Source organism: Elephas maximus, chromosome 13 (assembly GCF_024166365.1).
Source record: "Elephas maximus indicus isolate mEleMax1 chromosome 13, mEleMax1 primary haplotype, whole genome shotgun sequence".
Lineage (NCBI taxonomy): Eukaryota > Metazoa > Chordata > Mammalia > Proboscidea > Elephantidae > Elephas > Elephas maximus.
In genome coordinates, this window is record NC_064831.1 from 64,672,046 (window position 1) to 64,684,750 (window position 12,705).

The 12,705-nt window shown below is 54.7% G+C and overlaps 1 protein-coding gene across 9 annotated transcripts in view; it reads right to left on the bottom strand.

Moving 5' to 3' along the window:
• Window positions 1–12,705, bottom strand: part of LOC126087703 (ciliary rootlet coiled-coil protein 2) — a 19,064-nt gene continuing 6,359 nt past the window's right edge. For 2 of the 9 annotated variants that reach the window (XM_049905299.1, XM_049905297.1), the window contains 15 exons: window positions 12,325–12,428; window positions 12,155–12,254; window positions 11,568–11,723; window positions 10,834–11,033; window positions 10,109–10,289; window positions 8,588–8,625; window positions 8,380–8,467; window positions 7,396–7,525; window positions 7,106–7,175; window positions 5,933–6,056; window positions 4,940–5,071; window positions 4,699–4,772; window positions 3,848–3,914; window positions 3,422–3,575; window positions 2–989 (listed from right to left, as the gene is read on the bottom strand). In XM_049905299.1, coding sequence (XP_049761256.1) covers window positions 3,423–3,575; window positions 3,848–3,914; window positions 4,699–4,772; window positions 4,940–5,071; window positions 5,933–6,056; window positions 7,106–7,175; window positions 7,396–7,525; window positions 8,380–8,467; window positions 8,588–8,625; window positions 10,109–10,289; window positions 10,834–11,033; window positions 11,568–11,723; window positions 12,155–12,254; window positions 12,325–12,428 — 1,617 coding nt within the window. In that variant the 3' untranslated portion in view covers window positions 2–989; window position 3,422. Of the gene's footprint in view, window positions 990–3,421; window positions 3,576–3,847; window positions 3,915–4,698; window positions 4,773–4,939; window positions 5,072–5,932; window positions 6,057–6,558; window positions 6,612–7,105; window positions 7,176–7,395; window positions 7,526–8,379; window positions 8,468–8,587; window positions 8,626–10,108; window positions 10,290–10,833; window positions 11,034–11,567; window positions 11,724–12,154; window positions 12,255–12,324; window positions 12,429–12,705 lie in introns of all 9 variants that reach the window. The other 7 variants (XM_049905298.1, XM_049905296.1, XM_049905294.1 and 4 more) reach the window with 6 other exon arrangements.

Consider the following 12,705-nt stretch of genomic DNA (forward strand, 5'->3'; position numbering starts at 1 on the left):
TACGGGGCCAGACACGAAGGCCGGGGGGCACTGGAGAGGGCGGCTCTGACTAGCTGCTTGAGTTCCCCTCTTTGGGCTGCGATGGGCTGTCTGAGTGCCAGGAAGACAAACAGGAGCTTTGGGGGAAGCAACTGCAGGGTTCCCAACAGTGACACCTGATTGAGGATGGATGGCCTTGCCTCAAGGGAGGGGCATCCAGGAGGGCCAGGAGTCTGGTCTGGAGCAGCATTGGGAATGTTTCTCCCTTTGTTAGCAAGTAACAAGAACCACTCAGACCACTGTAAGCTGAAGTAAAAATGAGAGGGGTTTATTCTGGAACATCTGAGTGTCTGGAGGAGCCCAAGGACAGCTGGGCCCCTGTACTGGCCTCAGGAACCCAGAAAGCTCTGCCCATGGAAGCAATTCCTCTCCTTCTGAAGACCTGCTTACGCTGCTGCCCAGACCACAGGGCAAGGTAAGATGGCCACCCCAAAGGTCAAGTTTATGTCTACGCCATGCAAGATCCCTGGGTTGAACTGAAGTCTCCCATCCCAATTCCACTTTGAGAATTGTCAGACTCCCTCTCACTGAAATCCAGCTTTTTCCACGCGGTGAAAAACAGGCCAGTGGACATTTCCCCAGTCTTGTGTGTCCAGTCTTCAGCCCTGGCTAACACTGCACTCTTGTCCCAAATCCAGTGGTCCCAGGAAGGGGCCCGCTGGCCATTTGGCTCAGGTACCTAGCCCTGGTTCAATCAACTGAGGGTGGGGGTGAAGCCTTGTAAGAAGTTGGCAGCCCCCACAGCAGCCTGTGGATGGCAGGGGAGGGCAGAGGACATCTTGCAGAAGGCCATGGTGGGCACCCGGAATGGTGAACCAACCCTGAGAATCTCGTTCCCTCCACGGCACAACAGCGCCTCTACGAAACTGCCTCAATCAAAGCAGAAGGTGGGCTGTTTAGTGACGGAGTTGAGCAGGGTTCTGGGAGCGCATGGCCTGGTGGACACAGCTCTGTAGAGGGAGGAAGCACATAGCAGGGAGAGGATGGAAGATCAGAAAAAGAAATTCAAAGCATAACAATTGGTCTCTATTCACCTGGAGCAACAGAAGAAGCAGGAGAGTCAGGAGTAGGAGGAGGAAATGGAATGTGAGGCTAATTGCTTCCATGAATAATGGCCCTGTTTGCCATGAGACCAGAAGAACTGGATGGTGCCTAGCTACCATTACTGAACGTTTTCATCCAAAAGACTATAGAATTCTGATCAAAAGGGAGAAAATGCAGAACAGAATTTAAAATTCTCATGGAATCCAAACCTTAGGTGGCAACGAGTTTATGTTAATGGGGGAAGAACATCTTAGAAAAGGAGGTTGGTTGCACAACTTGAAGAATGTAATTAGTGTAACTGAATTATACATGTAGAAACTTGAATTGGTGTGTGTTTTTGCTGTGTATATTCTCAACAACAATAAATCATTTAACAAAAAAGGCAAACCAGAACAAAACGTGAGTAAACTCTTCTTTAGCTATTGAAAATTTTACATTATTCCCTTTTTTTCTTGTGCTTTTACTTCCATTTTCATTCCACTTACTCTGCAGAATTTTATATGTGAAAGTCTTTTATAGATCATCCTGTAATACTTCTCTGTGGTAAAATGTGACATGTACAATATTTAAATTAAAAAAAAAAAATCTTGTGAAGAAAAAAATTCTCACAGAATTCAGACTTTCTGGAGCCACGGAGGCTGGATGAACCCCTGAAACTACTGCCCTGAGATAATCTTTAAACCTTAAGCCAAAAACATCTCCTGAAGTCTTCTCAAAACCAAATAATAGTTTAGCTTAACTAATAAGGAATGTTTACCTTGAGCACTGAGCTCTTTTAAGAACTACCAATATGGGATGAAATTGACAAGAGTAATTTGAAAGATTAGACAGGAACCTTAGGGAGCAGTGAGTTTATGTTAATGGCGGAGGAACAACCCAGAAAAGAAGGGTGAGAATGGTTGCACAATTCAAAGAATGTAATCAGTGTTACTGAATTGTATTTAAAATTTTATTTTAAAAGATCGTATGGAAGAATCCTAATCAAAAGGGATAAAACTGCAGAGCAGAATTTCAGATTCTCATGGAATCCAGGTTTTCTGGAGCCATTAAGGCTGGATAAACTCCCAAAACTATTGCCCTGAGATAATCTTTAAACCCTAAGCCAAAAATATCCCCTGAAGTCTTCTTTAAACCAAACAATAGATTAGCTAATTAGTAAAGAATGTTTGCCTTGAGCATTGTACTCTTTTAAAGAACTATCTATGTGGAATCAAACTGACAACAGCAACTCAAAAGATTAGTTTGGAAGCTGAGGGGGCAGTGAGTTTATGTTAATGGTGGAAGAACAATTCCGGAAGGGAGGGTGAGAGTGGTTACGCAACTGGAAGAATGTAATCAGTGTCACCGAATTGTAAATGTTAAAATTGTTGAAGTGGTATATTTCTGTGTATATTTTCAACAACAATAACCAAAACACCATCAGAAAAAGAATGGCCAGATGACCTGGAGGGGGATGCCACCCTAAGTTGGCCTGTGGCTACAGAGGATGGTCAGGTTCAGAATAAAACCAGCTGCCCATTGAGTCAATTCCAACTAATGGCAACCCCATGTGTGTCCGAGTAGAACTGTGTTCCACAGGTTTTTAATGTCTGTGACCTTTCAGAAGCAGATCAGCAGGTCCTTCTTCCAAAGCGACTCTGGGTGGATTCGAACCGCCAGCCTTTCAGTTAGTAGCAAAGCACTTAACGTTTGCACCACCCATAAGCTCAAGCTTAGGATAGTGTGAAATGAGATACCGCCTTTTGGGGCCAGGTTGAGGGACCAAGGCCTTGGCTGCTGTTTGCTGTGTGACTTAGGCAAGTTACTTCCCTGCTCTGGGCAGTTGCCCTGTCTGTGAAACAAGGACTATAGTGTGATTTGAGGCACAAGTAAATGAGAACTCACTTGGAAAAGCCTAAAGCCCAGTGCCCAAGGCCTTCACCAGTAAGACAGAGGGTGCCTGGTAGGTGTTCTGCTGACAATAGCCCACTCAAGCTCTGCAAGGACCCTAGCACCCCTACTAGCCACTCCCCACCCAGCTCTGTTCCTAGCAGCAAGGTCCTCAGGGAAGGGCCACGTGGCCTCATCCACCAAGAATCAGGAAACTTGTCAGCAGTATTGTGCCAAGAGGGGCATTTCAGGCCCCATGGCAGTCAGGGGACAAGGAGAGGTTTCTGCCAGGGAGGCTTCTGACTGTAGCTGCCTATGACAGGTCCTGTGCCCCAGATCTAACAGAGACCCTGGCCTTGGGGGGCTGAAAGCATAGCCACAAGGGCCTCCCCTCTCCCAAGGAGTCTTTGCCCAATCCAGCCCCTCTGTGCCAGGACCACCCAGCTCAGGGGGTGGGCAAGGGGCTGACCTCAGTCTCTTGTGCTACAGCGTGAGGCTGTTCCCTGGTGACCCTGGGCCACAGGCTCCCCACTGCCTTCCCTCCCCAGCCTGGGCACTGCCCCTGGCTTCTGGCTTTTCTCAGATGCTCCTGTCCTCTGTGACTCCAAGGCTGTGGCTGCAATCTGGGGGCAGATGAGGCAGAGGCTGACACCACAGAGGGGCCAGAGTGGCAGGCCTAGGTTCCCAGGCATGGGGTAGCTCCAGTTCTGCCCGGGGAAGGAGGCCAGCTCAAGAATCCATTTAGAAACCAGCCAAGGCTGGAAGGACCCTTTGAGCCTTCTGTTTCTACCCCTCCCACCTGCAGATGGGAAGACCAAGAGAAGGAATGAAGCTGGGTCCCACAGGAAGGCAGAGGCCACCCCTCCTGCCCCTTTGGAGAACCCCCAGACACTACCTTTAGAGGCTCCTGTCCTCTCAGTGCTGGATTCCGTGAGGCTCGGAACTGCACCAGCTCCTGCTCCCTGGGGACACAGTGCTCAGCCTGACGGTCAGAACTCTGGGAGTCTCCCAGGCCCCCCTAGCGGCTCTGACCCCCTTCCCTAGGGTCCCCGAAGAGCAGCTGAGGCAAAGGATGGGAGCCCCCACCCCATCCAACTCTCCAAGCAGCATCTCAAAGATGAAGACCTGGTTCAGAATGTACAGAAGTAATGACTCAGCCCAACTAGATCCACATATGCGTGAGGCTGAGGGGACAGGGAAACTAGCCCTGTGCCAGGTGCATTACCTCCTGTGATCCTTACCCTCACACTAACCCCAGGAGGTAGGTGCTATTATTGTGTCCATTTTACACATGAGAAAACTGAGGCTTAGAGAAGTAAAGGCTTGTTCACTGAGCTGGTCAGTGGTGGAGCTGACATAAGCCCAGGGCTTCTCAGCTCTGAAGGCCACTCTCTTCTCACTCATCACCCTAGGCCCGGAACCCAGAGCCTAGATGTCTTGATTCCCTGTGCCCTGCTACCCCAGTTCCTTGTCCCCCTCTCCCCACTTAAGAGAGGAAAAGACAGATCAGGAGATACATCCAGCTCAGGCCTGGCAGTGTCCCCACCCCCATTCTCCGCCCCACCAAAGGAATGAGAAAGCTCTCTCACCAGTGTTTCCCAAAATGCCCCCTCCCGCTGGCCCCAGAGCCTCAGGAGAAGGGTTAGAGCCTTGGGGCCTGGTGAGCATCTCTGTGAAGGAAAGTGGGCTTTCTGCTTCTCCCAGAGCCCCTCAGGCCCAGGTGCCCCCTCGCCCTGTGGTCCTCACTTTTCCATGAGCTCCTGCTCCAGAGACCTCAGCTGCTGCTCCAGCCTACGCTTCTCAGCACAGCTCATGGCCACCTGGGAGTGGGAGGGGAGGATGGGACAGTGAACATATTCCGGGGCCTGAGCCCTCCCCAGGGGGCATCGAGGGACCAAATCTCGGGAAGGGAAGATTGAATGCCATGTGGGATTGGGCATGAGGGAGACTGACAGAGGCACAGGCTGGGGTGGGGGGTACATAGCACCTGGTTCTGGGCAGCCTCCAGGGCCCGCTGCTGAGCCTCCAGCTCCAAGTTCTGAGCTTTCAGCAGGTCCCAGACCTTCTGGAGCTCAGACCGCATCTGGACCAGCTCCGAGCCCACCTCCTGCAGGGAAGTCTGGGGTGGGAGGGGGGTAGCTCCTATCTCGCTCTGGTCCTTCCCCAAGGACATCCCTACCCAGGTCTCAGAGCTCCATTCCCACAGGGGCCTTCCTGGAACTATGTCTTATCCCAAAGAAGGGGTTGTAATGGGGAACGCTGGGCTCTGGGAGAGGCTGATAGAATAGCACTGGGCATGGGGAGGTTGGGCAAGGCCTCATCCCTTCTCTCCAAATTGTACAGGTGACTAAACACCCAGGACACTTTCTCCGAATCCTCCATTCCTCCCCTACCTCTTTCCTTTTCCCCGACTCCAAAAATACTGAAGGGTGGCATTCCCTCAATGCTCCCTGGGTGTCTGGTACTGCCCAGCCTGAGGGCTCCCCAAGGGCAGACTCAGGGCCCTGCATCTCCCTCTACCTCGACCAGGATGGTCTCCTCCTCCCCTCTGCCTCCCTGCACAGGGTCCCTGGTCTCCAACACACTTGTTTGGAGGTGATGGTGGGGCCACCCTGCCAAGGGGGGAATGCCTGACCCCCCTAGGGCCACCGCAGAGACTGGGCAAGTGCAGGGCAGCCTGACCCTCAGCTCTTGACACTCAGTGGAGAGGACCCTCCTGACTCACTGGTTCAAGCACTGGGCTGGTCTGAACCCCACCCCACCCCCTGCCTCCCAGGCTTAGGCCCATCTTCCCTTCTCAGGTGGCCTCAGGCTCAGCTCCTCCAGCCCTGCAAACAAGGGCCCAGCGTGGTCTTGGAGTGCCTGATCCACACAGCAAAGGGTGACCAGAGCCATGTCCTCTGCCAAGAAGGTCCCATCTCCAGCCAGTTTCCAGCTGATCTCAGGGAGGGCCACAGGGCTGGCCCTGCCCAGCTCTCACCTGTGGCAGGGGCTGCAGCAGCTCCGCCCCCACCTGCTCCTGAGCTCTTCTCTCTGTCTCTGACCGCACCCACCCTGGATGCTCTGGCTGCTCTGCAGGCCTCAGCTCTGGCAGCTCCTGGGGTCTGGGAGGTAGAGAAGCCACTGGACCCTGACCCCACCCCACCCCATTTTGAGGGTCACTCAGCTGGGGCACTGGCTGGCTTCTCTAGAATTCTCTACAAACCCAGAGCTCGTGAGCCTGTGGCCCAGGGACAGTGACCCGGTGGATAAATTGAATAGGGTCATAGGATCCCTGATTGTCAGAACTCGTCAGAGTCCATCCAACACCACTCCTACGTGCAGATGGGAACCTGAGTCCCAGAGACAGAAGGATCTTGACCAAGATGGCTCTGCCAGTGGTGCAGAGTTGGGACCAGAATCTGTGCTCTTGGAAACACTGTGTCCTGACGGGCCCAGGGAGGAGTTCACAGCAGCCACATCACAGGCTGTGGGGCTGCAGGCCGAGGGCACTGGTGCTTGGCCAGTGCCCACTCAGGGGGAATGCCAGTCCATTGCCCAGAGAAAAGCCAAGCTGGGTCACACGTCCACAGGGGCTGCATAGGTTGGGGTGGGGATGGAGCCCACCTTCCCCTCGTAGACTCTGGGAGCTGGCCTGGGGTCTCTGCTAGGACCTGTGCCTGTGGGGAGAGGCCGCGTGGCTGTGGCTCAGGCACCTGGTCTGCTCCAGGGGCTGCCACCCTCCCTTCTGGGGCTAGGCCGGATGGTCACACTGGCCTGGGGCACCCAACCCTCAACCCTAGCAGCTGGTGCTACAGGTTCCAGTGCCAGCTGCACTCAAAGGCCAGCCCCTGGCAGCAGGCATCCAGCTCACCCTGGACTGTAAGGTCTTCATCTGTTTGTGGACACACCCCTGGGCCTGGGCCTGGGCTTGGGCCCCAGAGACTGCAGGCACCAGGGCAGGGAGTTGGGGGCCCATTATACTGACAGGGAACCTGAGACCCCATGAGGAAAAGGGGCTAGAGACTGGCAGAGCCCCAGCCTCCAGTACTTTTGCACTAGGTCCCTAGTTTCAGGTCTGGGAAGGGCTCTAAGGTCAGCAAGAAGGGCTCCTGAGGGACCCTGACCCTAAGTGGGCCCTACCCCACCCAGGCAGCCCCCAACTCCTCCCTACCTTCCTCCTCTGGATCTCAGCGGCCACTGGGTCATTTTCCTTCTCCCGAGCCTGCACCCTGCTCCCACTCCTGGCCAGGGAGGGGCAGTGAGGGGGTGGATTACATCCCCATCTGAGGGGACGCCCACCCCATCCTCTCATGCCTGCAGATGCCCCACCCACACACAGGCTCTTGGCTCTGGGCAGGTTCCGGCCTGCATAAAAGAGCCTGGTCTTCAGCCTGGGCGCAGGCCTGCCCTCCCTTTCCTGGATGTGGACAAGGCGCTGGGGGCTCACTGAGTGGCACTTGCCCCACTCACGGCAGTTCCTCCTGTGGACACTCCAGCCTCTCCGCAGCTGTGTCAAGGTCCTGGGGTCAAACGAGGACAAACCCAAGATAGGGAGCAGCCAGGTCCCCTGAGATTCCAGGTCACACCAAAACTATCCAACAGGGAAGGTGGCAGGAAGCAAGTGAAGGGATCAAACCCCACATGGCACCTCTCTGGCTCCAAAAGGACTCTGATTTTAAAGGGAACTTTCCCCTCCAAGCAGCCACACTACAGCAGCACGAGGGGGGTCATAACAGCAGCTAACGTTTCGTGAATGCGGACCAAGTGTCTACTGTTGCTGTTAGGTGCCGTCAAGTCAGTTCCTGCTCAAAGCGATCCTACAGGACAGAGTAGAACTGCCCCATAAGGTATCCAAGGAGCAGCTGGAGGATTTAAACTGCCGACCTTTTGGTTAGCAGCCAAGATGTTAACTACTACACCACCAGGGCTCTGTTCTTTGGTGCGTTTAATCCTCAGGGCCACCCAATGCAGGGCAGGGAACTGTTATTGTTCTCCTTTCTACAGATGAGACCTAGAGTCACACAGCTAGTATGTTGTGGAGCTGGGATCTAAACACAGTATTCAGGGTTCTGAGCCCACAGTCTTAACCACTAATGTGTGGACAGTGAAGGAGCCTTAGTAGCACAGTAGTTAAGCACTCAGCTGCTAACTGAAAGGTCAGCAGTTTGAACCCACCAGCCGCTCTGCAGGAGAAATATATGGCAGTTTGCTTCCACAAAGAGTACAGCCGTGGAAACCCTATAGGGCAGTTCTGTTCTGCCCTTTAGCATTACTGTGACTCAGAATTGACTAGATGGCAATGAGTTTCTGGGTTTAGAAGACCACTAAATCCTGGGATTGAAAAGGAAGACAGACAGATTGAGGTAGAGAGGGTAGGGGTGGAAGGAGCTGGCAGTCAGGGATGGCAGTGGAGCTGCAGAGCTCTGGAGACACAGGCTCTCTCACCCCTTGGCCAGCCAGATGTGGATGCAGTGTGGGCTTCGTTGGAACTCTATCCAGCTGCTGTCCCATCTCCCTGAGAGCCTCCGCCCTGCTGAAAGAGCGCTGCTGTGAGTGCGGCCCATTGCCACTCCCCACAGGACTCCTGCTCATGACCCAGGGCCTGCACTCTCCACCACCCTCACTGGGCAGGTCCAGGGCCTGGGGCACCCACCTGCTCACTGAAGCTGAGTCCTGGGCCGACACTGGGGTCTGGGAAAAGAGGATAAATGGCCTGGGTAGGCCCTGAAGGGCAAGGGGCTGGGAAGCCCTAGAGCCAGGGGCCCAAATGCGAGCAGGTTTTCATGTTATATGCATGTTGTCCGTATATGGTTCCCAGGGTGTTGCTTCCTGTTCCAGCCTGAACTAGCCAGTGGGCCCAGCCCTTGGTCACTCTGTGCCCTGCCTTCTCACTGACATTGTCCACTCCAGGTCCTCCAGCTTGACTCACACTCACACCCTTTTAAAGAATATATAGCTGTCCCAGGGCCTGAGACTCTATCCTCTGATCCTTGAGGGTCTGGTCTGAGAAACAGACAAAAACTGAGACTTTATTCCATATAAACGTCATACAGCTACAGATCATCATTGTAAATTTGCTTCCTTGAGGAACTAAGAGTTCCTTTAGAGCACAGCTCTGGATCCCAGTTTGAATATGCTGATTTAGTCCAAGGCTGCCTTTTTATAGATGGGCAGCTGAGGCCCTCAGTCAGCCAAGTACTGCTGCCGAGACCTTCTCGCCCATTCCTTCTAGCCAGACCAACAGATCAGCTCTTGTAGGGAGTCCCATGGCAGAGGAGGGATTCGATCTCCGTCCTGCTAACACTACATTCCTACCCCTTGGTGTCTGTGGGAGTGTGTCTCTGTGTGTGCACTGTGCCTCTAGGTGTGTGTCTAGATGAGTATCTTAGTGTGTGCATACACATGCCTGGGTGTGTCTTTATGCAAGTGTCTGTGCATGTCTGTGTGTGTGCCCAGGTTTGAGTATCTATATGTGTGTCTGCGTGTGTCTGTTTGCATGGGCACACACACCTTTGTCCAGGAGACCAGGAGGAGGCAGTCACCAAGCTGGAGTTGAGTCTTAGTGGACAGGGCCTGGGACATTTAATTCCTTGATCTGGCCCCTATCCCACATCTCAAGTAACCAACCCTCCACTTGTCAACTGTTTATATACGTTCCCCCTTCCCATCTCTCTCCTCTCTGGGGCTTTCATGTGCTGTTTCCTCTTACTGAAAGGACCTTCGCTTCCTCACTCCTCCAGGTAAACACCTGTTCACCCTTCACTGACGGTGAGTCTTTTCCTGACCACTGCTTCCTCACCTCAGCTCCCATGGTGCCTCTTCCCTCCCACGGCACATTACATTGTAATTGACTGCTCAGTGACTGTGTGCCCCCCAACCAGAAGATTCAGGGGGACAAGGACTGGGCTGATTCAACTTGGGTTCTCCTGTGCACAGAAGCAGGCCAGGCATAGAGCAGATGCTCAATAAATATGTGCTGCATGAATGAATGAAGGATGGAGCATGACGACGAGGAGGCAAATGAAGAGAGAAGTGTAGAATAAAGCTAGGGGCCCTGCTAAGAAGGGGGAAGAGCCCAGTTGGCTTGCAGTGGGAAAGACAGGGCAGTGGGGTAGACAATGAGGAGGACGGCATTGTGTTTCAGAGAGAAAGGGGGTGGACAGAGAGCACCCACCTGGGGAGGCCAGGCCCCGCTCTGCCTCTGGACTCTCTGCAGCTCCTCCTCTTTAAATTTCAGGGCAACAACCACCTGGTGCCAGCACGCCTTCCAGTACTCAGCCTCATGAAGCTTAGGGTGTGACTTCTCCTCTAGCTCTTTCCCAAGGGGCACTGGTACCTCCTGGACCTGGGGTGTGCTGATAAAAATGGGGGCAGTCAGACACAGCACGGACTCCAGATTGCCCCCACCCACCCTTTTCAAATGATTTTGTTCCAAGTTGCATAGATGTCCTCGCTACGTCTTCTTATAGACAGGAAGGGGGTGAGGCAGAGACACGGCCTTCACAGCTCCCTGCACACAGAGCCTCTCTGTCCTGGGCATGTCCACTCCCAAGCATCCTGACATGGGACCAGAAGGGAGGTCATCTTGCCTACTCCAGCCTCTCCTGGCCTACTAGGCAGGGCTCAGCCATGTGTAGGGGAGATAGGATTTCTTGAAGCTAAAAGATTTCCCATATACCCCCCTAAAAGAGCCAAAATATGACAACCAGGAAGGCTGACACCTGGGGAAGGGAGTCTGGCTTCAGCCATGGGAGTTAGGATCTGGGTCATTCCCCCTCACCCAGTGGGTGAAAGAGCCAGGCTTGCCCCTTGCTGGCAGGGCCATCTCATGTGTGAGAACAGGGCACTCTCCCAGCCTTCCTTGGATGCTCTGAGGAACGGCCCTGAGCAGCCACCTACCAGGCCTCCTGGCCTGGGGCCAACCCCAGGGCTACTAGCAGCACTGAGTTCTCCCCAAGCAGCCGGGCTCGCTCTGCCTCCAGGGCCTGCACACGGCCCTCCAACACTGTCAGCTCTCCCTGTAGCTGCTGCAGCTGCTCCAAGCAGGCCCCTAGTTGCTGGTGGCTCTGGCCCAGCTCTTCTGAGAGTCTCTTGTTCACCTGGGAAGGTCCCAAGTCCCACCCAGAGTTGTGGCTCAGCCTCTACCAGGGTTGTGGGACTCCCCTGGAGGGAACCTGCTCAAGCCCAAGCCTTTACCCATCCCATCCCCTCCTCCATTCTCATCCTCTGGGGCTCTACCCCTCTAGAAGGCTCCTCTGACCACTCCAGCCCACAGAAAAAAAAAAAAAAAAAAAAACAGAGGCTTCTCTCAACTCCAGGCTTTGACTCTGGACCAATGATTGAGGGCTGGACCAGTTCCTGGCTGCACACCACCAGAGGGTGCCATTTATGTGGACTGCAATGTGAAGGGTGCTCTCTGGAGTTGTGCTGTGTGGATACCCTGCTCAGATCTGTCCTCCCAGTCATTCTCTTTTCCAAAGTCTCCCTACAGCCTCTCATCCTGTCTTGGAATCTCCCAAGGGCAAGGCCCAGGTTCCTCTGCTTCTCTGCCCCCGGTACAGGTGGGAACAGCCTGGCTCAGCTGGGACTTGGGGCGTTCTGCAGGTTGAACCTTGACAATGGCCTTGACCCACCTGGGTGAACATCACCAGCCACTCCTGCAGGAGAGTTATGTCCTGGGGCTGCGCAGGGGCTTTGGCCGCCCCCATCGAGACTCCACCTAGGCCCTGAAGGGCCTGGGCCCTGGCCTCGCTCTGCTCCTGCGCCTGCTGGCCTGGCACCAGCATCTCCTGCAGACAAACTCAGTCCAGGATCCTGGGGTCTCCTCCCAGCCTCCAGACCACTCTGGGGTGTTCTTGACAGACCCTTTGTGCCTCAAGGGGCATGTTGTGGCAGGGGCCAGCAGCCCCTGGGGCCTGGTTCCAACTTGCGCTATGACCCTGAGCAAGCTCTTCCCCACCCTCTGGCCTCAGTTTTCCCATCTGTAACAGGAGGGGGGTGGGCTGGATGATCCCAGGGCCTTTCCAAACATTGGGTGGGACTTGATCCCTCTCTGGGCTGCACAGAAGCCCCCTATGCCACCCACCCCCCTCTCTCAGCTACTGCTCCAAGAATGAAGACCAGGGAATGAAGCATACATAGGGCAGGGCGGAAGGTGTGGCAGGGCCATGTTCAGGGCCTGCCCACACCCACTTGGAGGGGGGCTCTGTGTCATCCCTACCGCAGGAGCTTCCAGGCTGGGCTCTGGGCCAAGGGGCTGCTGGCTCATCTGGTCCAAACGCTGCTGGGCCTTTTCCACTTCCATTTGCAGTAGCAGGATCCTGGGGGCAGAGGGGGCTGTCTGCCCATCCTCTACCACTCTGCGCCTCCCCCATCTCCCAACCCCCTCACTTGTCTTCTATGTCCAAGTGTGGCTTCCTCCAGTCCTCCTGCCCCTGGGTTCCTCGCAGCTGGTGTCTCTCCTGCTCTAGGCGGGCCAGGAAGCATTCTGCCTGCTGGGGGAGGGCTGCAGGCAGCACCAAGCCCCTGGGGAGGGCTGGGCCAGTCCCCCCACCCCACCAGGCAAGGAGTGTCTGCGGCCTCTGATAAAGCAGGCAGAACCTACAGCCTCTGCCTGCTCCACCAGCTGAGATAAGCCCAGTCAGGGGTCCAGCTGACAGCCCAGGGGAGACCTGCACTCCATGGCTCGGAGAGCTACCCAGCTGTTATCACTATAGCTTCCAGATGTGCAGCCCTCTGCCTTCATCTGGGCCTGAGATGCATCACCTCTTG